At 48.5% G+C, this 26370-nt stretch overlaps 1 protein-coding gene across 1 annotated transcript in view; it reads right to left on the reverse strand.

Moving 5' to 3' along the window:
* The window catches only part of CAPN9 (calpain 9), a 53866-nt gene extending 29373 nt beyond the window's left edge, over positions 1 to 24493 (reverse strand). The window contains exons 1-7 of the mRNA XM_054548139.1: positions 24170 to 24493; positions 16737 to 16806; positions 12523 to 12641; positions 9366 to 9499; positions 4477 to 4645; positions 3009 to 3092; positions 223 to 308 (exon numbers count right to left, since the gene is read on the reverse strand). Coding sequence (XP_054404114.1) covers positions 223 to 308; positions 3009 to 3092; positions 4477 to 4645; positions 9366 to 9499; positions 12523 to 12641; positions 16737 to 16806; positions 24170 to 24493 — 986 coding nt within the window. The remainder of the gene's footprint in view (positions 1 to 222; positions 309 to 3008; positions 3093 to 4476; positions 4646 to 9365; positions 9500 to 12522; positions 12642 to 16736; positions 16807 to 24169) is intronic.
* Between the last annotated feature and the right edge of the window lie 1877 nt (positions 24494 to 26370).

Raw genomic sequence — 26370 nt, forward strand, 5'->3', positions numbered from 1 at the left:
TAGAGTGCTGTTGTAAAAGTCTTTCTTGAGAATCAAGCTTGATGCAAGGTGGGCCTGAGGGCTGAAAGGGGAGGAAGAAGGGGCACCCCAGAATTGGGACAGGGCCCTGAGTCAGAACCCGGGAGGATGGTAGACAGGCCACTCCTTCACATGTCTGCACAAGCCAACTCTGGCCCCACACGTCCTGGGAACCAGCCAGAGAGGCAGGATAGGGTGACTGACCTGTCGCTCCACGACCCGTTCCACTCAACCTGGCCCCAAGGGTTCCGGACTCGGATGAGCTCTATTCTCTGGCCTCGGAAATTTACCTAGAAGGGAAAAGCATGAGGGATGTGTGAAATGATAAATATGGTGGAGGTTTGGCCACATTCATCCATGAGCTCCAGGTGGACCAGCTCCATCCAGGACTGGTTTTGTTGAAAGTCTCTTGCCTGAAACGCTGCTGAAGGTATGTAAAAGTTCGCCAGTTCTTAACCAGCCCTTGGAACCTTCTAATTCCTATTGAATAATTGCTACTATTGCCAATGATATTATATTAAGCACCAAAATGCTTATGCCACATCTGGGAAGTAAAGTAGAATTGCAATTAACAAGAAATTAGTCCATATGAATCTAGAAATGGATGGGTTTCTCTCTAGACTGGGATCTCCCTAGAGGCAGGAGCCAAGTCTTAGGCATCTTCAGCATCTAGCAGAGTGAATGGTAAAGAGTAGTCCTCAAAGGTGCTCATGGAACTATTACTGAATTTTCTTCATCCTAGCATCCCATGCATAGATGAATGATAAGAAAATAAGCACATGCTGGGAATTTAAAGACAACAATAAACAAAAACAGCTTTTACGTCTTCTAGACCCAATATCCTCCTTATTTCAGGTGTCTATGAGGATTCCTGCTGTTCATCTCGATCGCCCTTGAGCCTGTGTGCCCTCAGGCTCTCCCTGGGAGCAGGGACAAGGGCCAATGCATTCGAGAAGGGTTTTGGAGGAGACAGAGTGAAAGTAAAAGACTTCTAGTTATCGACTAACCAGAAACTGTAGCAGTCTGAATGTTTTATCCTCATGCATTTGGCATAAATTATATTTTGGATGTGTAAAAATTCAAGTAACATCAACTCTTCAGAGTCCAAGATGTGGCTTGTGGCCCACCATTTAAAGGGCTCATTTAATTTGAAAAGTTCAGGGCAGGTGAGTTCCTTGTAGGGGGAGAGGAAGCAAAATCAAGCAAACCAAGATGATGAGAGGTTTCTGTTGTTACATGGAATACGTAGAAGATCTAACCTAGAAAAATCACATGCCCGCTTAAGTGAGTGATCTGCAAGTCATCTATGGATGGTGAAGGAGGACAAAGGAACCAACACAAATAGCTAACATTCTAAAGAATCCCAAAGAGTCCAAAGGCATCTCACACCTTGGCTCCAGTGAGGAGGAAGGGCAGGGTCTCCCTTCTGTGTTCTTTACGCATTCAGAGGATGTCACTCAAAATGTGTGTGGCTACAGAAGACCAGGGGCATCTGTGCCTTCTAAGTACTGGGCTTGAGACTGGTCCAGGGAGGCATGGAGTGGGCAGGGCAGGCTTCTGGACTTTGCTGAGCTTGAGTCTGGCAGAGTGATACCTTTGGCTTCTTGTCCTCCTCTTTCATTCAATTATTTCTTTCTCTTCCCCTTGTGCCCCTCAAGGATCTCTCCTCCTCACCAGCCACTCCCTCAAAATCAGGGTGGTGCTGTGTGGAGTCTGGGTGTCCCCTGGGATCAGTTCCACCCTGGGCTACAGCTACAAGAATGGGACTCCTGGTGATTAATTTTATGTGTCAACTTGACTGGGCCATGGGGTGCCCAGATATTTGCTTCAAGGTTATTCTGGTTGTGTCTGCAAGGGTGCTTCTGGGTGATATGCGATTTAAGTTGATTGAGTAAAACAGATTGCCCTCCCTGGTGTAGGTGGGCCTCATTTCATCTGTGAAGACCTGACTAGAACAAAAAGGCAGAGGAAGGGGGAATTCACTCTCTCTGCCTGGGTGCCTGAGCTGGGACATACGTCTCTCCTGCCCTCAGACTGGGACTTTTACCATTGGTGTTCCTGGTTGCTAGGCCTTCCTTTCAGACTCAGACCAGAACTACACCACTGGCTTTCTTGGGCCTCCAGTTTGCAGACAGCAGATTGTGGGACTTCTTACTCTTCACAATTGCATGAGCCAATGCCTTACAATAAATCGTATTACAGGTGATCCTGGAACAATGTCGGGGGTTGGGGTGCCAACCCTCCTGCATTGTCAAAAAATCTTGTATTCCCTAAAGCTGAACTCCGTATAGCCTACCATTGACCAGAAGTCTTATTGATAACATAAAGAGCTAATTAACATGTTTTATAATTATTTATATTATATACTGTATTCTTACAATAAATAAGCCAGAGAAAAGAAATGTTATCAAGAAAATCATAGGGAAGAGGAAATACATTTACTATTTATTAAGTGGAACTGGATCATTGTAAAGGTCTTCATCCTTATTATCTTCATGTTGAGGAGGAGGAGGAGTTGGTCTTGCTGTCTCAGGGGTGTCAGAGATGGAAGAAAATCCCCATATAAGTTCAAGCCTGTGTTGTTCAAGGGTCAACTGTGTGATGTATATAGATAGATAGATAAATAGACAGATATGTGTGTGTGTGTGTTTAATTGTATGTGTATATATTTGGTTCCCTAGTGATTCTATTTCTCTGAAGAATCCTGACTAACACAGTACTGAAGGAGAATTGGGAAAGAAAGGAAATTAAAAATAAACAAAGACCAGGCGCTTACAGCTGCTAAACAAGTTTTGTGCTGTGGTGGAATCACATGGTTTCTGTCTTTCCTGGCTTGCCGTTTTGAATTCCAGCCTTCCTCTTTAGGTGACATAATCTCTGAAATGCCTGAAAGGCAGACATTTAAACTGCAATGCACTGAATAAATGCCTAAGGGACTAGCATTGTCACATGTCTCCCCACACCCTGCGGCTGGAGTTCAGGTTGCCTACCTGGTCAATTCCCGTTACACTGTAGGCATGACCCTTAATAAGACCAAACGGCGTCCGGGCCTCAGATTCTGCAGCACTTCTGGTCTAAAACATGGAAAGAGCAGAGTCACACCCACCGTCTAAGTCAAGCCTCCCCTGCTGGATCAGACCCAGCTACATGTCTGGCCCGGTCACAACCTCCAGCCCCTTCTGCTGCCCCAGGTGCGGGCCATGTGCGTGGGCTATGCACGGGGATCCCCTAGGATGTTTAGCAGTGACATGCAGCAAGTTCCAGTCTCTTCCCAGGATGGGGAGGCGCTCACTCCCAGTGTGGACTCCAATGAACAGTTCACTATTTTGTCCCCAGACAGAACAACTTGTCACCTTCGTGTAGTATAGTGTGAGAGATAAGACACAATCACATACATCCCAGAGATGAAAAGAAGCATATAACAACAGGACACACAGCTCTGCGTCACAAACCTGAAAGTGCAGAGGAACTGGCTAATTCATTAGCAAAAAACAGACCCAAGGCTAATAATCTAAGAGGAAACAGAAAACTAGAATTGATTAAAAAATACATAGTGTCATAGCAGTCCATAAAAAACAACAAAAAATTTTAAAAAGATGAGATAAAATTATAAATGTGTGTTTGTATGCACAGAGAAAATTTTTAAAAATATCATTAGACTTCTATCTGCTATTCTTTTTCATAGTATATGAAATGAAAAAAAAAAAAACAAATTTCGGAAAACTAGATAGAAAGATCCCATTTCAGTAAAATCAAACCAACTGACCTTGATATTTGTGTGCGGACGTGTGTGCCTGTTTGTATGAGCAGAGAGAGAGCTGGAAAGGGTACAGGCCGGGTGATCCCAGTCCCAGGGTGGAGCTGGAGAACAGAGGCAGCTGAGAAATGGGTGGGAGGGAGGTAAAAATGCGCCTGTATGGGCCTCAAGATTGTTCCATCTGATACAGCAAGTACATCTTACCTTTGTCATTTGACGACTATTAAATAAAAACTTGTGTTTTATTTGTTATTTATTTATTAGAGACAGGGTCTTGCTCTGTCGCCCAGGCTGGAGAGCAGCGACACGATCATAGTTCATTGTGGCCTCAAACTCCTGGGCTCAAGGGATCCTCCTGCCTCAGACTCCAGACACACACCACCATGCCTGGTTAAAACCTGTGTTTTATTTATTTATTTATTTTTTATCATACTTTAAGTTTTAGGGCACGTGTGCACAACGTGCAGGTTTGTTACGTATGTATATATGTGCCATGTTGGTGTGCTGCACCCATTATACTATAGGAGATAGTATATCTCCTAATGCTATCCTTCCCCCCTCCCCCCAAAACTTGTGTTTTAATTAGCAGGAATAAACACTGCCCCCCAATAGTTACGCCCCTCCTTGGCTGTAGCTGGGGTATCTGGTGCAGACTGCAGCCCCAGCATGGTGCCTGGAATGGGAGCCCATGAGCAACTTACATCAATGAAGCAGCCCAGCAGGGAGCCTCTCTTCAAAGCCTTCTCTAGAATCTCATAGAAGTTCTCGGGGGCCTCTTTAGTTTGGAAGGTCTCTGCCACACCCCCGGTGAAGTCTTCCATGGCCTCGATGGCGCTGCCTCCCTTCAGAGCTTCATAGCTCCCATTTAGCCTGCAAGGGTGGCGGGAGAGAGAGGAGACAGTCAGGGACCTAGGGAGGCCACCCGGGGTACCCTGCATTCAGAGCTTTTCTAACTAAGCCAGAAGCATCTCCCAGGGCTTGCCCTGGCTGGGTAGTATGGAAGGAAGATGGGAAGCAAGCATCAGGATTTGTTTAGAGCTTTGAGGAAGCCAAAGATCCTGAGCTTCCTGCAAGGGAGGCAGTGTGGTGTGGTGGTATAGAGCAGCAGCCCTGGTGCCTGAGTGGCCGCAGGTTCAAATCCTGGTTCTACCACTTACCATCTGAATGACCAAATCACTCAGTGCCTTAGCTTTCTTATAAGCAAAATGGGGGAGAGAGTTGTGCTCTCCCTTCTAGGACTGCTGTGAGGTTCAAATGCATGTGCCTCACTCTCTAATCTCCCATGGAACGGGGCCTGACTATGTGGATAGAGAGAGGCCCTTTCTCTTCTTCTGTGGTCTCACATACTCCTAACCATTTTTTTCATAGTCATCTTTTTTGTTCATATGCATTTTACATACATGTGCTCTGCTTGATTTTTAAATAAGCTTTTCAATTTAGAATTTTAGAATCCGGTGGGAGGTGACTGAATTATGGAGGCGGGTCTTTCCTGCACTGTTCTTGTGACAGTGAATGAGTCTCATCAGATCTGATGGTTTTAAAAACTGGAATTTCCCTGCCCAAGCCCTCTTTGCCTGCCACATCCACGTAAGATGTGACTTGCTCCTCCTTGTCTTCTGCCATGTGATTGTGAATCCTTCCCAGCTACGTGGAACTGTGAGTCCAATTGAATGTCTTTCTTTTGTAAATTGCCCAGTCTCGGGTATCTTTTTATCAGCAGCATGAAAACAGACTTAATACAATAGCTTATTTGGGCTTCCTTAGTTTTTACCTAATGTCCTTTTTCTGTTCCAGAATCCCACCCAGGACCCCACTCTGCAGTGAGTCCTCACATATCCTCAGGCTTTCTGTGGCTGTGACAGTTTATAAGACTGTCCTTGTTTTTGATGACTTTGATGGTTTTGAGGAGTCCTGGGCAGGCATACTGCAGGATTAGAATTTGTCTAATGTTTTTTCTCCTGGTAAGACTAGGGCTATTAAAGAAATGATAAATGCTTGAGGTGATAAGTATCTCAATTACCCTGATTTGATCATCGCACATTGTGCGCTTGTAATCAGAATATCAAATGTGCCCCATCAATATGTACACTATTATGCATCCATAAAAATAAAAAATGAAACATTTTTTAAAAATTAAAAAAAAATAGCTGGGTGTGGTGGTTGGTGCCTGTAATCCCAGCATTTTGGGAGGCTGAGGCAGGAGAATCACTTGAGCCCAGGAGTTCCAGGCTGCAGTGAGCTATTACGGTGCCACTGCACTCTAGTCTGGGTGAGAGAGCAAGACCCTGTCTCTAAAAAAAAGTAAATAATAATAAAAAAAAAGAGTAGGGCTATTGGTTAGTGGAAGGAAGACCAGAGAGGTAAAGCTCCCCTCTCATCTCATCATATCAAGGGTACCTGCCGTCCACATGCCTTACCATGGCTGATGCTGGCCTTGATCACCTGGCTAAGGTAGTGTTAGTCAGGTATCTCCACTGGAAAGTTGCTCCTTCTCTTCCCTTTCCATGCTGAATTCTTTGGAAGGAATCATTATGTGAAGGCCGCATGAAAAAATCAGGGAGTTACGCTCCACCTCCTCAAGGATGGAATATAAACATAATTTATTTGGAATTATTCTACACAGGATATTTGTTCCTTCTTCCACATTTATTTATACAATCATTTATTCAAATTAGTATGAACCCATTGATATTTATTTTCTACTTGGGTTTATTTTGTGTTTTTTTGTTTTGTTTTTGTTTTTGAGATGGAGTCTTGCTCTGTTGCCCAGGCTGGAGTGCAGTGGCATGATCTCTGCTCACTGCAATCTCCACCTTCTGGGTTCAAGTGGTTCTGCTGCCTTAGCCTCCCGAGTAGCTGGGATTACAAGCATGCACCACCATGCCTGGCTAATTTGTGTATTTTTAGTAGAGACTGAGTTTCATCATGTTGGCCAGGCTGGTCTTGAACTCTTGACCTCAGGTGATCCACCTACCTCAGCCTCCCAAAGTGCTGAGATTACAGGTGTGAGCTACCACACCCAGCCTCTACTTGGGTTCATAATCCAGTACTGCTTTGTCTATTTTGTTGGTCGAATTCTTCTAGCTTTGGCTGTTTGGAGCTCCTTCAGTATGCTCTTGTGTCCTTTCGGCATAACCTCATTTGTGTGTGGATGTGTGTGTGTGTGTGTGTGTGTGTGTGTGTGTGTGTCTGTGTCTTGCATGTATTCTCACTTTCTGGCACTATAAGATGACCTAGGCTCATTTTATGTATGTATGTATGTGTGTATATATATATATGTATGTATGTGTGTATGCCCCAGTCCTAGAATCAGCCTTAACTCCAAGAAGCCCTAGTTCCTTTGATTGAAGAATGATCTTAGAAACCAAGACTTGAGACATAGGTGTGCTTGTTGCTACAGGATTGTCATTGCTTCTAGCTCCTCTCACTGACAAAGCAAGGAAATACATATGTGTATGATAACCCAAGTATAGATCAATATATATGTGTATGATAACTCATGTATAGATCCATGTATCTCTACGTAACCATCTCTGTTAAGCTAAATCTGAGTTCATTCTGGAATCTCCAACTCTATCTGCATGGATCATTCTGGCCTCCTCCCATTGCCTGTCTGTAACCTCTCAATCCAACAGTGAGAAACTCAGCTCCTGCCATCCACCATCCATTCACCTGATTGTTCAACTCAGTATGCATGCATAATTAGATCAATTTTTCATTTGTACTCCTTCAAGAAACAATTTTAGCAACGAGAGCACAGCACTCTCGTACAATTTCTTTTGCCTTTAATCTTACAGACTCCACTGATTTCCAGAGTAACTTAGGTCAGCACCTTTCTCTCCAACCCCTTCAATGAGGTTATTTCATACGTTTGAAATTGGCTCTCATAGTTAGGGAGGCTAAGAAATCTCACAATCTGCCATTTGCAAACTGGAGAACCAGGAAAGCTGGTGGTATCATTCAGTTTGAGTCCAAAGGCCTGAGAATTGGGGGACTGATGATGTAAGTCCAAGTTGAGTCCAAAGGTTTGAGAACCAGGAGCTCCAATGTCCAAGGGCAGGGGAATATGGATGTCCCAGCTCAAGTAGGGAGAGGGAATTCACCCTTCCTTTGTCTTTTTCTTTTATTTGGATCTTTAACAAATTGAATAATGCTTGTCCACATTGGTGGCAGCAATCTTCTTTACTCAGTCTACTGATTCAAAAGCTATTTTCTCCAGAAACACCCTCACAGACACACCCAGAAATAATGCTTCACCAGCTATCTGGGCATCCCTTAGCCCAATCAAGTTGACACATAAAACTAACCATAACACCATCTATACATTTTTTTTTTTTGGTGAGCTGTTCTGCCAACCATTTTTGGCCTTTTTAAATGACTCCAATAAATCTTTTTTATGTTTAGAAACTAGATGGCACACAGTTTCTGTTGCCTTGCTTGCATCCTGATGTGTGGGGCACTCACCAAGGGGCAGAGCTGGGCTTGGGTTCCACCCACTGGACTCGGAAACAGTGCCCTTTGTCCCCTTAAGCCTGTCTGGTGGCACTGATGGCATTTGCACAGACCTGGGTGGGACAGAGGGCAAGCGTGGGCATCTTTGGTTCTTCTTTGATGGCTTTAATTCTGTCCTGCTGATTTCAGGATTAATTTAACCACAGTACGCCTCCACTGTATTTTGCCACTTTTATGTCCCACTTGGAGGTAGAAGCAAGACCATCCTTACTTCTGTCTCTGGGGATAGGATTCTCATAGCTTGAAGATCCAGGATGAACCTGAAAGTGGCTCTCAGGAGCTCTGCCATCATCTGTGGATCAAATTCAGGCTGCTGTGGCCTTTCACTAACAAGCTAGTGGGCTGGAAATGGAGAGACTGAGGAAACTGAGGCCATTTGGCTGGTGATTAAAAACAAATGTCTTGGTTCCACTTATATGAGTTTCCGAGACTAGTCAAATCATAAAAACAGAAAGTAGAGTGGTGTTGCCAGGGGCCGGGGGAAGGGAGGAATAGGCAGTTATTTGTTAATAGGGACAGAATTTCAGTTTTGCAAGATGAAAAATTTCTGGAGATAGATGGTGGTGATGGCTGCACAGCAACGTGGATGTATTTAATGCCACTCAACTGCACACTTAAAAATGGTAAAATTTATGTCATATACATTTTATCACGATTTTTTAAAAATAAAAAAGAAGTATCCTGTAGAACGGACAATTGATGTCTCTATATCCATGTGGGTAATAGCCCAGATGTTTGAGCCATGCCAGTGTCCGAGGGAAGTCTGAAGCACTAAGTACTGTCGGCACAGCCAGAATTCCCCTCTGCTTGCCTTCCCAGCTCTTCCAAAGGCCAGATTCATGACCCAGGGAGACAAAGGACCATGAACGTAGCCAGTGTTCCCAAAGATGGGCACATGCAGGCCACGAAAGGAAAACCACCTCCAACTCTGCTTGAGCCCTGAGAGGGTTGGGTCCTGCCGAGCCTCACCTGCAAACCCACAGCCCTGGTTTTTTCCCAGCCCTTAGATGCTCGCTACAAAGACCAGTGTAGAGACTCCTGTCGGGAGGCTGCCCGAGCTGGGGAAGCTGTCACTCACTTGGCGTAGGCTTTTTCTAGCAAGGCGCTCCAGAACTCATTGTGGTCGGCAGAGTGGAGGAAAACCAAGCGGTCCCTGAAGGTGGGCAGGCGGTCATCAATCACCACGTCCAGCCACTCACTGTGCTGCCAGAACTGTTGCCCAGGAAAAAGACGGAAATGATGGGAGTCAGCTACATGGGAGCTCCAGGCCCTGTTTGTAAATGTTTATCCTGTTGCTTTTTTCCCCTCTGACCAAGCTACCCATAGACAGCTTTGAAAATCACACATGGGTTCTATGGTAGGGCACCTGGGCTTTGTCCACTAAGTTACAAGCTGAGCGTTCTACCCAGCAGTAACCATTGACATCAGCTCAAAGACTCAGGGTCAACCCATCAAAGCCGCAGGTGACGGGGGCAGGGCAGGACAGGACTCACAAGTAGACACTCTGCGGTGCTCTGAATTAGTTTTTCTTCTTCACAAGAAAGTTGTTTTTGTGGGGGAGGGAGAATGGTAACGTGGGGTTTGGGTTTGCTGTTTTGTAGCCCAGTTCTCTGTTATTCTCTCCCACCCAGTTTCAGGATCTAGCTCCAATTTTCCTTAATCTTGCTCCCTCCTCACCCATAAGTGGAGCCCCTAAGACTGATTTTTTGGCCATTTACACAGGAGGCAGGTGGACTCAGTATTCCCTGCGTGCCAGGTGAGGAAGCATGAGGGGAGTGTGGGTGTGTGTGAATGCATGTGTCCACACATGTGTATACACGTGCATGCAGGCAGGCATGACAGGTATGTGCACTGTTTGTGGTTTATTTATACATTGCATGTGTGCAAGCATGTGTTTGCTTACATGTGTGCAAGTGTGTGCATGCAAGCACATGTATGTTTGTGTGTGTGCATGTATGTAGGCACGCATGTATTTGCAAGTGCTTCTACACACGTGTGTTCGAGCACATGTATGCATGTGTATAAGCTTGTGTGTGGTCTGCTGGGAACAAGAAGGGAGGTTGGAACAAGTCAAGGATCATGTGTAGTTTCTCTGTGTATCCTGCAGTGACCCACCTCCCTGTTCCTTCTGGTTCAGTTGGCCTGAGAGCGATCCCAAGGTAACCTCTAAGAGTAAGAAGAAAGAGGTTGAAAGAGGAGGGTAGGCACAGTGGTTTTGGGAGCCATTTATTTACAGCTTTGCTATGTCATCCTGAGCATCTTGCTGCATCAGTGATTCAATCCCAATCAGAAGAGTTGGCCAAGGTGTGGCTGAGGGTGTGTGTGTGTGTGTGTGTGTGTGTGTGTGTGTTTTAAGGAAGATTCCTGTCACCTGTTCCAGCTGGACCTCCCCTCCGGGGCTTCCCGCTCTTGGGGCTATCCACAGCTTCAGGTGGGACTGAGGCACAGTTGGGTTAGGTGTTTAAAGTCCAGGCCTGGGCCTTGGGCTTCCTGAGCAGGAGAGGGGTGGGGAGAAGCCTCAGGGCTGGCTTTCCTTGCAGAGGGGCTGGCTCAGGGCGCCTGTGAGTCAGGAGAGATGTATCTGCCAGCCCAGAGAGCTCTGCTAACTTCTAGCACCTGTACTGTGGCTGAGGGGTGGAAGAGGAGTGTGAAGGAGGTGGATTTATTTCCAAAGCTCTGCTTCCTAGGAGGCCAAGGAGGGGATCAGGCAGAGTATTGTTATTGTGGGACTGACAGGCATCAACAGGGTCACTCCCCGCCCCCACCTGATCCCTGGCAGCACACAAGGATGCTGGATCCAGAATCCCTGAGTTATAGGTCTGGCTTGGCTACTTATTGTTTTGTGACCCTGGATCAACCACTTCCACTCCCTGGGACTCAGTATCCTCGGGAGTTAATGAGAGGACTGGCTCAGGCGATTTTCTAAGGCTCCTCCCAGCTGTGACATTCAAGGCACAAGAACACTGTTCCTTTGGGGAGCCCAAGATCAGATGGTGGTGGTTCCAGTTTAGAGGCAGTAGTTCTGCTGGATTTTCTGAGCTTAACCACCCCCAATACTGCCACCCTGGTGTGTTCAAGAGGACTGGGGAAAGACCGGCTCCTGGGGGCACCATCAAGCCAAGACTGTGGTCTCAGCAGAAGTCACAGGATGGGAGGGGAGACAGCCAGGTGGTGGCAGGTCTGTGAGAGAGCAGGGGTAGAGTTTCCCTGGGACCCAAAGTGGCTCTGTCCCCAGCTGGTGCAGGAGGCCTGACCCCTGGGAATTGCATGCTCCCTGAGCTACATGTGACCTGCTCGCTCTCTCTGCCTTTGAAACACTTCTGTGCTATTGGTGACAGGGCTTGAGAGTACCTCTGCTTATCAGATTGCAGGCCTCAGGGACGGAAGAAATGGGCTGGCCCTGAGTGGTGGCCTGTAAGTCAGGAGAAGGTGACACTGCCTGGGGTGGAAGGTCAAGGAATGTCTATTCGGTGCCTGGCTATGTGCCGGCTCCCGTGTGGGATGCCATTTAGCTCTACGGGAAGCCTGCAGGGAACTGTCAGTCTCTCCTTTTTTCAGATGAGTGTAGAAAGGTTTAGTGTCACTAAGAAAATTGCCTGAGGTCACCCACCTAAATAAGTACAAGGGGCAAGTTTCAGTATCTGGTCGAACCCTATATAAGGACAGGGGTGGAGGAGAGAGTGGAGGGATAGAAAGTGAGGTGAAGGAGCAGGAAACCATCTCCTGGGGGCAAGCCTCTCCCAATGTGCACCTCAGCTGAGGGTCTGTGGGTCACACGGGACTCCAGCAGATGTTGTCTGCATTTTTCTCAGTTTTTATTTTTTAAAATCCCTCAAGCTCTCCAAATTTACATTTCTTCCACAAAGAGAACCTCTCTGTTTATGAGAAATCAACCAGTTTCCTGGAGGTATAATCAGTTCAGTCAATTTGTGCTTAAAGCACAAGAAATTCCAAATAATAAAACCCTTAACATATGGACCTCCAGATCTGCCAAAACATCACTTAGAGTTTTACATGTATGTTCCATAAGGATTCACCGTGCAGTGCTGTTGATGTTCTTCTGAGGCATTTAGCTGTTATTCCATGATAAAATGTGGCTTTAGCATGGTTTAGGACCATATGTCACACAGATCTGATGACATTTTTTTCCAGGGTTACTAGGCAGTGTGGAAATCCACCTGCCCTCATGCTGGGCCCCAGACAGGTAAACCCACTGGCCCAGGGCTCCCTCTTACCTGGAAATGGAATATCCCGGCATAACCAGGGCCAAAGCTTTGGTCCTGGGGGATGACTCTGGCCAGCGCTTTCTGATTAAGCGTAAGGGAGGCGATGGCGGCTAATAGCCAGCAGTCTCCTGCAAAATGAAAGCCATAAATCACAATTTTCATTGCTATTTCACAGCAAATAGGAAAACTCTGTGTCAGAAGGGGATGTAGGGAGTTTCAGATGTGGCCACATGTTTTCTACCTGTTTAAAAACAGACAGGACACCAACAAATACCTCTCTCCTCCCCTTCTGCCTCCCTTGCCTGCTGTTCTCTGCCTGTCTATCATAAACAGCTGTTGCCTTCTTGGCACTGTTATAGGACATGCTTACTTGGGTTTCAGACATATGGCTGCCTGATGCATCAGCTCTGTGAATTCCAGCGACTCCCTTTCCAGAGGACCAGGGCTGCATACGTCAGCGTCAGCATGGGCTGGGTGAGCAGACATTTCATAACTGCCGCCCAAGTGGTTCGGCAGTACTTGGGAGGGTGGTTAGAAATCGCCCTGCAGCCCCAACCCAGACTCAGCTTCATTACAGATAATGATATATCCGTGGTGGCTCCATTTGCTTTAAATTACCTTGTATTTTCAAGATTTATTGGCTGACCTACTGAACTTCCCGGCTGTGTCTTCATGTTAAACACATCTGGAGGAAAACTAAAAAGTGAAGTCAAACATCAAACACGATTTTATCTGTGCTCTCTGTGCTGTTCCAGACTCCTGGAGGCATTCCTTTGCCCACACTGAGTGTGCGCTGTTTCTGGTGTGTGCCTCACAGTGTCTCAGATGCCGCTTGTGTAAGCAGATATCTGGGAGGATCCATTTATCCGAATCAGCTTTATCCAGATTCATTTGTTTTCAGTAGACAACATCAATGTCATCGGAACCTAAGAGCCCATCACACTCAGCGTGGCAGTTTCTGAGTTCACATTTCTGGAAAGCACCGTATATCACTGGGCTTGGGACATTGTAATATGGCCCTTTCTGGCTGTTTTACACAGGCAAGAGAGACTCACCAGGGCCGAACATCGGGAAAGCTACTTCCGAATCGCCCTGGTTCTGGCTTTCTGAGAGGTGTCACCAGCAGAGTACAAGCCACCCCCAGCCTTAGCTGGGGCGCAGAAGGGCATTGGTTTCTAATGCATCTGCTGGTCTTTGGAGCCTCGGGTCAGCTTTGGGAGATGCCACTAGGAAGTGACATGGCTGGAACCTGCAGGATCATTTGTTCAGCAAACTTTACCAAGTGCCTCTAGGGTAGCAGACCTTGTGCCACGCAGAAGATGCAAAGATAAGGAGAGACTTGGTGTCTGCTTTCAGCTTCAGGGCAGCCAGGCCAACAGGAGTCTAACAGAGTGAACTCTGCTGTGGGCTGACCTTTCCCAGCTCTCCTCCAAGTTTCGACTTTGCCCAGTTGAGGAAAATGAGTGTTTCCTGGCCTGAGAACTCAACACCTCACGTACATTCAGCAAGAAATGCCCTGAGCTTTTGACGGGGAGATTGAGAAGCCAAAACAAGATTGCTTTTCTCTCTCTTGGGCCTGGCCAGATGGATGGGGCTGGCCACCCAGCTGTGCCTGGGAGAAGTGCCCTCTGTGGGTCAGCGTGTTGCTCGGCTATCTGGGTGGTGCAGAGCAGAGGGCACTATGGGAGGAGCAGGCTGGAGTGAAGTGGCACCATCTCGGCTCACCGCAGGGGAGAAACCTGTGCCTCTTGGGTTCTCGGGATCCCATACTGCAGTCGCTCTCCTGATCCAGCAACCCAACCTCCCTCTCGCCATGCTCCATCCCCTCACACTCACCCAGCTCCGCCCCCATCCCCCCCCTCCCCCGCCGCAGATAACAGCATGCCTTGATGCTATTCTAGTTGTGTGTGTGTGTGTGTGTGTGTGTGTGTGTGTGTGTGTGTGTGTTTTTGATAGAGATGTGGTCTTGCTATGTTGCCCAGGCTAGTCTAAAACTCCTGGGCTCAAGAGATCTTTCCACCTCACTCTCGCAAAGAGCTGGGATTACAGGTGTGAGCACTCTACACGACCAGATGTTCTAGTTCTTATTGTGGGTGGCAACAGATCACGGTTGTTCATTTTCTTGTTATTCTTTATAACATATATATGCCATGTACAGTACTTTGGTGTAGTAAAAGTGTTACAAAATAATCTCTAGAATCAACCATCCACCAAGGTAAAATATAAGGTTGTAACTCCAAATATATGTTTATGCCAATGTGACAAAGCAAAACTTTGAAAAACAAAGGAGCCAGTAGAATGATTTCCTATTGGATAGCAATGGAGGACTACGGGGTCGAGGGGAAGGGAGGCAGAGGAAGAGGGGGAGAGGTGGGTAGCGGCAGGGAGGATCTCCTGGACAAGGACCACCTGAATGTAAACCTTTTGAAAAGTCTACATTGTATCTAGAATATGGCATACGTGGGGGATTGGTTCCAGGACCCCTGTGTATACCAAAATCTGTGCATACTCAAGTCCCACAGTAAGCCTTGTGGAATCTGCCTATACCAAGTCAGCCCTCTGTATATGCTGGTTTCAAATCCTGGAATAGTATATTTTCTTCCTTCCTTCCCTTCCTTCCTTCCTTCCTCCCTCCCTCCCTTCCTCCCTCTCTCCCTTCCTTCTTTCCTTCCTTTTTTTCCTTTTTGTTTGTTTGAGACAGTGTCTTACTTACTCTGTTGTCCAGGCTGGAGTGCAGTGGCACGATCTCAGCTCACTGCAGCCTCAACTTCCCAGGCTCAAGCAAACCTCCCATCTCACCCTACCAAGTAGCTGGAACTATGGTCATGCACCACCAAGCCTGGCTAATTTTTCAATTTTAACTTTCAGTAGAGACGAGGCCTCACTATGTTGCCCAGACTGGTCTTGAACTCCTCGGCTCAAGCGATTCTCCTGCCTCGGCCTCCCAAAGTGCTGGGATTACAAGTGTGAGCTATCACACTCAGCCTGGAACATGGTATTTTCTGTCTGTGTTTGGTTGAAAAAAATCCACTTAGAAGTGGTCCTGCACAGTTCAAACTCATGTTGTTAAAGGGTCAACTGTAATTCTGTCTAACATCCACCATTTATCTATACCCATCCATCCATGTATTTACCCACCTACCTTCCTATCATTATTCACTACCATCTATCATTATTATATATTTATTTTGTATGGTCTATCAGTCAATCAATCAACCTATCAACCTATTTATCTATCTAATTATGCATCCATTTTCTACCTATCATCTATTACTTATTATCTATGTTTCTATCTGTCCATCTGCTTCTCTCTCTCTCTCTCTCAATTGTCTCCCTGTCTAGCTAATTAACTAACATCAGTCTAGGTTTGTGACTTTGGATCTTGTGTTTAGGGTAGATCAGTTGCTCAGCATGGAGGTTCCAGCATGGCCTTTCTTAACCAATAGACCACAGTGACAACCTCAGCTAGAAATAAGTCAGGGTCCAGACAAGCTTGCAGTGGTTTGTTCTCTCGGCTGATTTCACTGGTATTTTTTAAAAGAAAGTCTCTCGCTCTCTCGCTGTCTCTGCCTTTCATAGATAGAATAAAGGTAAACCCAGCCCAGTTGGATTAAATCCTAAAATGCAGGACCCGATTTGAGTGACTTGAGGTGCACTCAGGTTCATTGCAGGAGGGAGACTGGATTGCTGGGGAGCGGCTCCCCAGGGTGTGTATAATGGTTAGCAGCAAGGGCTCTGCTGCTGGAGTGTCTGGGTTCAAATCCTGATTGCCTGTCTACCACCTTTGCGATCTTGGACAAGTTACTTAGCCTTCCTCAGCCTCTGTTTCCTCATCTGTGATGTCAGGAGGGTGGGTTGTGAAGATGGAATGAGGCAATGTGCGCTGGGGAGAGTACCTCGCAGGTGACTGAGTTCATGTGTGCAGATGTTAGCGACTGTGGTGGTGTAGGAGCGCCTAACCAATGTTGCTGGGTGTCACTCTCCTCTGTAAACTCTGGGGCTGTGAGCCCCACATCACAGGCACATCTGATTCTAGAGGAACCGGGGTGCAGGGGCTTGAGGCCCCTGGACTCCATTCAGAGGGAACAAGGAAGCAGAGGCCGAAGCAGTGTTGTTCCCCCAACTCCATGCCTCTTGGGTCCTCAGGGACCCTGTGCTGCAGTTGCTCGCCTGTCCCAGCAACTCAACTTCCCTCTCGCCATGCTCCATCCACTCACACTCACCCAGCTCTCCCTGGCAGATATCAGTCCTGGTGGCCCCTCCAAGAATGAATTCCGGGTTTTTCACGATTTCCTGGAGGAATGAGAGTGTTATTAGGCTGAGGCCTGCCATGCTGCAAGCTACCATGAAAGGGTGGGCTCAGGGTCTCTCTGCTTTCTTGGGGCAGAGGGCTTTCCCTGTGCTTGATTCTTTTCCCTGAGGAGGGCCACGTGGATGTAAAAGGCTGCCACCTCTCTATGCTCTGGACAAGCCTGGGCTCAACTTTGGTAAATCTCCTCCCCCGGGGAGAAGTCCTGCCTCCTGAGCCGCACTCAGCACCAACCTCTGGCCAAAGAGACACAGGCCACATCCGGCCACAAAGCGGGACATCAGCCACACACTGAGGATTCCTGTGCTCACTCAGGCACTGGGCTAGGAGTCCAGGGCTACCCCAGCTGTGAGCTCTGTGACCTCAGTGGGCTTCAACGAGCTGAGTAATGCATGTACCACAGGCTGGGGCCTTGGACTAAACGTACTCCCTACCCACCCAGCTTCTCCATTTCTTTCTTTATATAATCCTTCCCCTCAAAGTTGATTCCAAATATATATAGGTTTAGATCAAGCAATCCTCCCATCTCAGCCTCCCAAGTAACTGGGACTACAGACGTGAGTTACCACGCCCAGCTAATTTTTAATTTTTTGTGTGTGTGTGTGGAGATGGGGGTCTCGCTATGTTGCCCAGGCTGGTCTCAAACTCCTGGCCTCAAGTGATCCTCCCGCCTTGGATTCCCAAAGTATTGAGGTTACAAACACATGCCACCCTGCTCAGTGTTTCTTTTTATAGATATGCGCTTAGGTAAAATTTCATGTATCTATACCATATAAAGAGAGATATGCACACATCTCTCATATGGTTTCACCGAAGTGCATTATATATATATTATTCTATATTACACATAAGCACATACACTATGTGTATTAATCTAATCATTAATACATATTAATATATACATATACAATATGGAGGGGTATTTATAAAACATGAATAAAAAAATGTAGAAAGCAATCTTATGAAATGCATATATTCTTCCATTCTTTGAGTTGCTGGGCTCCATTCCTGACACTGGACAACAGCAAAGAGAGAGGGAAAGCCCCTGCCCTGGTGGAGCTGCCCTGGACGCGGAGGGCGGTGCTCGCGGAAGCCCCGCCCCTTCCCATCCTCCTGCCCCGCCCCTCTCCCAGCCTGCTTCAGGCCTGGCCTCACCCACGGCGCCTACTGTGCCTGCAGCTGCCACCACCTCCCAGAAGCTGTTGTTTCGTTCAGGAGAGTTTTGCAAATTGCATTTGAGGAAGAGACAAACCATAAACCAGGAGAGAAAAGAGCGAGGATGGAGAGGGAAGGGGTGGGATGGGGCAAGGCTAGCTACAGCAGTCAGCAGGGGAGGCGTCTCTGGGGGAAGCAGAGGAGCAGAGACCTAAACAAAGGGAGGGAGGGAGGAAGCAGGGCCGGTCCGGGAGAGGAAACAGCCAATCCTGTGGCAGCGAGGCACGTTCTGGCTCACCCTGCAGGGGTGGTGAGTTAACTGGGCCGGGGCCTGCAGAGGAGTGAAGGATTTTTCCCACCTCTTCCTACTTTTCCAGGCACCAGGACTGAGAAGGGGCCTGGGCTGGAGGTGGAAGGTTCCAGCAGTGTCTAGGCGGACGCCGTGTGGGGAGCTCAAGCTGCGCCACCTTCCCCGAGAGACCTCTGCTTTGAATTGTCTTCCTCAGCCTTCTCAAGACCCTGCTTCTCCTCTGATCTTGTGTCCCAAAGAATCAAAGGCAGGACAGAGATGTCTTTGAAGTCAAGGGGATTATCAGGACCAAGAGCAGAAGCTTCAAGTGCTGGTGCTTTCTCTGCATCCCCCAGGATGTGACAGCCTGGAGGAGTGACAGACACCAGCGGCGCCTGCCCAGGGAGAGCTATGTGCGGCATTAGTGTCTAAAATATTCAAGAAAGCTTGGCCAGGAGAATTTCTGAAGAACACGGGGTGTTTTAGATGCACCAAAACCCCAGGCCCAGCGGAGGTAAGGACCTCCCAAATGCTGGCCTCTCCTCTGCCAGGTCTCACATGTCTTTGCATTCCCACCCCCAGCTCCAGATAGCTTTGGAGCCATTTCATTAAATGACTCTGATCTCCATGGTCGTTGGAAAGGGAGTGAAGGTGGGGGGCAGCTGCTCAGTTCTGGGGTCCTGGCTTGCCTGTGCAGACCCCTCTTATCTGTAGGAGGCACACTGCTGTTCTTCCTCCACCACCTCCGCTAGCGCAGGAGTTTGCAGGTGGCTCTGAGCTGAGCCTAGAAGGACAATGCAAACCAGGATCATGTTAGTGGGCCTCGATAGAGTCCCAGCAATAGCCTGCCCCACTCAGCAGTGGGGCTCAGAGTGGACCATTTAACTTCTCACGGCTGCATCCTTATCTGTCGCCAGTTTAGACATTCTGGGCTTGTTGCAGAATGTGCCTGCCCAAAGGGAACCCCAGGAGTCCCCCAAGCTCTCCCTGTCTTGATTGCCCAGCCCCTGCCAGGGGATAGCCCTGGCAAGCAATGCCCCCGCTGCTAATGCTACTCACTCCTCAAGTGGACATAAAATGGACTCCAAAAGCCACAGATCCCTGCCCAGCAGGCTGTGCTAGCTCCTGGGGCAGGGCTGTTCCCGGATGCTCGCCTCCTTCCCATCCTCCCTGCCCCTCCCCTCCCCCAGCCTTCTGCAGGCCTGGCCCCGTCAACCGTACCAACTGTGCCTGCAGCTGCCACCGCCTCCCAGCTCCTGTCTTGCAATTGGTTGCTTTGTTCAGGAGAGGTTTGTTTTTGTTTTTGTTTTTGTTTTAAACCAAATCGCACCCAATGAGGAGAAAAATACAAAAGGAGAAAACTCAGAAACTCTCTCCAAGTAAACACAAATTAGCCATTGGGTACAAACTGGGGAGGTGTCTGGATGTGTGACCGACTCCTCTGTGGGTCAGTGTTTCTGGGAATTGATGTGCACACGTGCCAGTCACGGGGGTTCTGCGGGCGCATGTGTGGAAGGGGCAGCTAGGCTGTGGACCTGGGTTAGATGCCTGGGAGTGGCGTGTATGCTGACGGCCCACATGCCCACATGTGCAAGGTGCCTGTGACTTGCCTTGTTGTGTGTGTCCAGGTGTGGTACACGTGTGTGCCTGTGTATGCTCCACATGTATGCTGGTTGCATGTGCACTTGGGAGCATTGTCTAGGTGCAAGTGTCCTGCATGTGCGTGTCGATCCTGGATGTACATTTGTTCCTGTGAAATGTTGTTTGGGAGGCCATGAGGAAGGGGTTACCTGAAGCTACAGTCCTGTGATAGGACGATCAGAGATGTCTCAATTGCAGGGGTCTTGACAAACCTGAAGTGAACCTAGACTGCTGCCTGGAGATGCCTGAAGCCCCGAGGGAGGCACGCAGACCCCTTCCTCTTCCCCTCCCTTCCCCTACCCCACAGCCCTACCACCAGGTGGTTTTCCTGGAGCACTAAGGGCCAAGCACCCTGGAATGTTTGCTTTCAGGGACTGTTCTGTTTACCTTGTACATCATCGGGGCTCAGCCGAAGACTTTCCTCTACTAAGCACAGTGAATAATTCACAAAGGGAAAAGCCACCTTTCTCTCTTTCTTTCTTTTTTTCTTTCTTTCTTTCTTTCTCTTCTTCCTTTCTTTTTTTCTTTCTTCTTTCTTTCTCTTTCTCTCCTTCCTTCCTTCCTTCCTTCTTTCCTTCCTTCCTCCCTTCCTCTCTTCCTCCCCTCCTCCCTTCCTTCCCTTTCTCTCTCTCTCTCTCTTCCTCTCCTTCTCACTTTTTCTCTTTCTTTCTCTCTTTCTTTTTCATTCATTCTTTCTTTCACATGGGCTTCCAGTGAAGAAAAGCCACATTTCTAGCAAGGCCTGGAGATGCCAGACGCTGCTGTTCATAGCTGTGTGCCGATCCCTGTCATGTGCCCAGCACGATGGAGGCTGTGGGGCCTTTGGGGCTGTCCCAGAACAGCTGACAACCCCTCCTGGGTGTCAGGGGAGCAGCACAGGGAATGGCAAGCTCACCGTGCAGGAGAGGCTGTGGTCACATGCTACGCTGTGCACAGGTCTGCCACAGGGGTTGTTCACATGGGCTAGAGGGGTGTGGGCACTTTCAGGGAGGTGTCCTGAGAATTTACACTGAGAATTGGGGGAGGAATTGCCTGGCCAAAAATAAATGGGTACAGGCAGACAAGGAGGGCTGGACAGCATGGTGGCTGCTCCCCATCAGGCTGGAAGACCCCACCCGATACTCCCTCCTCCTCTTTCTGTGCACCCACTTCCACTCAGGTCCACAGTGCCTTGCATGAGACCTGGGGGTGATCTCACCTTCTCTCCAGGTTGAGCCTATCACCCTCTCTGCCTCCCCGCCCCTCTCAGCCAGTTCCCTGAGTCACCCTCAGTGCACTCCTTGCCCTGGGCTCCCTTGAGGGCAAGCCTGGCTGTCCACTGCCCTCCGATGTCGCCTTGGCTTTGTGCTCTGCCCACCCTCCCCAAGCACAGCTGTGTTTGACAAGAAGGTGATGCTGGGGAGGAGGGCCGCCCAGCCCCACGGTCCCATGGGCTGCCGAGACGTGCACCGCGTAACGCTGAGTCCCACTGCAAACGATGGCCAAGCCACAGAGGTCTGCAGGGAACCTGGCAACGCTTGTGATTTCCCTATGGCCCGCTACCCCCTGACCCCCTGCGACTCCATGCTGCAAAAAGAGTCTCCATGCTCATCCTCAGCCCTTTTGCTCCTGATTTTACAGAAATCTGTAAGATATGACGTAAAGCTCCTAACTCCCCTAAATAAGAAACAGATAGGGGTGCGAGAATGAGGACCAGACCAAAGGGACAATCTCAGTTGCAGACAAAGGAAAAGGCAGAACAGATTCTGAAAATGAGTCCGTGGGAACGACAGCAACACAGTAGACCTGGGTTAAGATCAATAAAGGGTCTGCCCTGGGTGGAGACAGCGGGATGAGGAAGGGACAGAGGGCTGGTACGGGGGCATGGGCTGGGTGGCAGGTGGGGGTGCATCTTGGCAGGGGCTTGTGTGTATCAAAGGTCCTGGCCTGTAGATGAAGGCCTCACCCAGCATTTGGGGCAATGCCAGAGGAGATAATACTAAGGAAGACAGCCCCTTGGAACGGAGATCTGGGACTCAAGAGTCGCTGGGCAGGCCTTGGTGGCCCTGGTCCCAGGAGGGGAGACTTCTGAAGGGGGAGACAAAGATGCCCTCCATGCTGGTTTGTGTGTCCAGCCTTTATCTTGGAGAATTCTAACTTTGACAAAAAGTAGGTGAGTTGTAGAGTACAGATTACACTTTAAACTAGGTGACGTCAATACAGACTGCAAGGATGGGGGCCTAGAGTCAGGAGACGATGGTGTTAGGTTACAATGACAGCAGTAGAAATAACGAGGACGGGCACTGTTTCTTTGCACACCAGGCTCTTTGCTAAGTGCTCTACTTGTGGTAATGCAGCTGACCCTCATGAGGACCCCATAAGTTGCGTTATTGTCCCCATTTTAAGGAAGAGAAAAAGTGCTTCCAACCTTTTCATATCAAGTGCCTGTAGAGAACATGAGCATTTGTACAACACACTGGATCAAACAGAAAGAGCCGCTGCTTCCGGCCAGGGGCTCTGCTCACCAGGGGCCCAGGAAATCAGTTTCTCTGTAACTCTATTTCCCAGGGCTCTTGACATCAACTGCAGGGAAATCTCTGCCCACAGTTAAAAATGCACCCACAGCCTGCAGCCTGGGCAGCTGCCCACGCGCCCGTTTGTTCGTGCGTTAAGGCCGGAAATAAGCCCAGGGAGACCTAATGGTCGTGGGCGGTGCCCCTCAGAGGGTCACTCTTTTATGTCTTGTAACTTCTGCTTTTTTATTTTGGAAATGTCCTTTTTCTTATTTAGCAGGGCATGACCTACTAATCCTGTCTGTAAAGTGCAACCCCACGTGATCTGCCAGTGCCCTGACCTCACACTGCAATTGGCCATATGCAGAGAACCAAAACCAATCACAGCGTGGCTTCAGGTTGTGGTGAGGAAGGTGCCTGGGAGCTTTCACCCCAACTCCGATATGGCCACTGAATGCTCACTGTGATTTCCCCATGAAAATGGCACCTTGTGGGATCAATTACCTGGCAGGTGAAGATCAAGGCACCTGTGTGCCTATGAATGCAGTCACCCACCCCCCACATTCATGCATATCCACACACGTGTGCACACAGTCACACACATGCACATACACAAATTCCTAAACACACAAGTGCATGCACACACATACACCCCACACTGCCTACCGCAGGAAACAGCAATAAAACCCTTACCACTTCGGAAACAGCCGCTGGGGTTCACTTTGGCCCTGCCCCTGAAGAGCCCAGAGGTTTTGTGAATGTGCATTAAAAAAATTTTGTTTTAATCATCAACATTATTTTAATGTTGGAAGATAGTGAGGAGGTAGTTATGATGAGTCCTTTGCTACTCATATGTAAGATGAGACTCAGAGCTAATAATCATCCTAATGATGATAATAATAGTATCAGTAATAGTAATAATGGGAGAATAGCTGTAATGTACTGGAAACCTTCTGTGTGCTAGACATTGGCCTGTGTTAGTCATTATTGTTCCCATTTTACAGGTGAGGAGACTGAGGCTCAGGGAAATTAAGTGATATGACTATATGCATGAGACAAATTGTCAGGATAAGACGGGCACTCAGCATCTCACTTGTAGGACCAGCATCCCTTGTACTGCCCCTCCTTGCCCAAAAGCAACCTGACCCCACAAGAGCCACTCCCAGGCCAGTATCCACCTGGAGGGAATGGAAGCCAGCCCAGCTGGCGCTGGGTCAGAGGTAGAGCCCTGACTAATCCAGCACCGCAAATATTGACATGGCGTCCCAGGCACAAGCTAGCACCTCTTGGGATCCAGTGACCAGCTGGTGCCTCTTGGGACGACACCACCAGACTGTCAGAGGTGGGGCACTGTTCACCCTTATCTCTGGGAATGGGGGGTGCATGGTTCTGGGGAGAAGATTCCTGCTTCCCTTGTATTCCATCTGTCACCCAGTTGCTAAGACCTTGCTGAGCCAAACATCCATCCACACTGAGCACCCTCAGCTCTGGGCCAGAAGCCACAGAACACTGTACGTACGTGATCTCAGTGTTACCACACATAGGGTGGGGGCCTGTCCTTGTGTATAAGGTTTTGATTCGTGCCTATCACCTGCTGACAAGACCCGCTCTGACTCCAGGTCCTCAGCCTTGGTGGGAGTCAGAGAGCTTGGGGCAGGAGAGGGGGTACAACCAGATGCCCCGGGTCCCCACCGCAGAGCATCCCAGGCCTGTACATCATTTTCTGCCTCCAAACTGCAAAGCTTTCCACAGTAGACTGGGATGATGCACCTCAGTTGCACTGAGCATAGCCGGCCCCTCCCCAGCACCCGTTTCCACTTCCTGCACGGGCTGCTGAGCCTTGGCCTCATCTGTGCTCCTTCCCCTGCTCGCCCCACTCACCCCTGGTCGTTTCCACACAAAGGGAATCTGCGGCCTCTCGCTGTAGAACAGGGAGGAATTACTGGCTGGGAAGTCTGCATCCTCAAACAGGGTGCCTCTCTGCAGGCACTCCTGCCTCATTTGCTCAAAGCTCTGGCCTGAGGAGTGGGTGGTCCGGGCGTCCTTGGGAACCGGGTGTGCCTGGGGCCCTGGGGCCCGGTAGAGGTAAGGCATGGCTGCTTCCTGGAAGGCTGGCTTGGGCCCGGCAGTGGATGGAAAAGAAAGTGAAGAAGCGAGCTGTGTGTGCCTGTCAAGAAGGAACAGCTCAGAGGGCCACTGGGCTGAGTGGCCCTCACCTCCACCTATTTTCTGGGCACCTCCCTGTTAGACTGAGATGGGATACGCCCTGAAGGAAAACAGCAGAGAGAGCCCTCTGCCCACTCTGCACTCCTGCAGACTCAGAGGCAGCTCTGGGGCCTGGCACTTTCCACTCAGAGGCGGCACCTCTGCTTAGTGCACTCAGGGGGCCTAGTGGGAGAGAGAGGATTGCTTCAGAAGGAAAAAGAGCAAGAAACCCAACTGGTCCAGGAGGTGGCTTTACGGAGAAGTGCACGGTGTGGCCTTGAGTCACATCTCCTACATCAGAGAATGGCAGAGTTTTGTAGTCGGAAGGGAGCTTGGTGAATGAAAACACGATGTATGATGTGAACACAGCTGGCACAGCTCCTGCACAGGCAATCCCATAGTGATTCAGCGCTGGGGTCAGCAAACCTTTTCTGTAAAGGCCCAGATCATGAATATTTTCAGCTTTGTGGGCCATAGAAAGTCTGTGCTGCAACTACTCAACTTTGCTGTTGTAGTGACAAAGCAGCCATAGATGTGACACAGATGAATGGGTGTGACTGTGTTCCAATAAAACTTTATTTACAAAGGCAGGTGGGGTCAGATTTCATCCAACCTGACCCCTGATAGAGGAGAACTCACAGAGGACATCTGCTCTTCCTCTAGGGCACATGTGCCTCTTTAGTTCTCTAGACATCATATTAATAAAATTCCTTGTTGTTACAGTCCTACAAATAGGATCTCACGTCTGAGAAAAAACAAATGTTAGAGGATGGAGGTGGTTTGATAAATGTGTTTGCCCACAGAAACGATTATACAGGCTGGGTGTGGTGACTCACACCTGTAATCCCAGCACTTTGGGAGGCCGAGGAGGGTTGATCACCTGAGGTCAGGAGATCAAGACCAGTCTGGCCAACATGATGAAACCCTGTCTCTACTAAAAATACAAAAAATTAGCCGGGTGTGGTGGCGGACGCTTGTAATCCCAGCTACACGGGAGGCTGAGGCAGGAGAATCCCGTGAACCCGAGAGGTGGTGGTTGCAGTGAACTGAGATCGTGCCACTGTACTCTAGCCTGGGTGACAGAGAGAAACTCTGTTGAAAAAAAAAAAAAAAAAGAGAGAGAAAGAAAAAAGAAAAGAAATGATAAATACTGGAGGGGGATAGATAGCCTAAATACCCCAACTCAGTATCACACATTCTGTGCATGTAACAAAATAGCACATGTAACCCATCAATACGTACAAATATTATGTGTCAATAAAAATAAGTCAATAAAAGTATTAGTCACCATGTGAAAACTCTGATGTTCTAAGCACTTTATAATGATTTCTGTGTGATTCTCTAACTAGTCAAAGTTGGGGTTTGGAGACAAGGGGTCTTGAGTTAAGGGGTGCAGTTAAAAGGCCATGATGTGAATTTTTATATAAGCTCACAGTTCCCAGGAGTGTGCACTCAGTCTGACACAAGTTCTGTCTAGTAGATCCTGCTTATGGTTTTACAGGGGAGGTCTAGACATTAGGATTGGGGATATTTGGGTTTTACTCTGCTATGGCCTGATTGCTTGTATTCCACGCCCCCCACCCGAAATTTGTATGTTGAACCCATACCCTGCAAAGTAATGGTATTAGAAAGTGGGGCCTCTAGGGGGTGATTAGGTCAGAAGGGTGGGGCCCTCATGAATGGGATTGGTGCCATTATGAAAGATTAGGTCACAGAGAGCCCCCTCCTCCCTTCCACCATGTGAGGACACAGGAACCAGAAAGTAG

This window comes from Pongo abelii, chromosome 1, assembly GCF_028885655.2.
Source record: "Pongo abelii isolate AG06213 chromosome 1, NHGRI_mPonAbe1-v2.0_pri, whole genome shotgun sequence".
NCBI lineage: Eukaryota > Metazoa > Chordata > Mammalia > Primates > Hominidae > Pongo > Pongo abelii.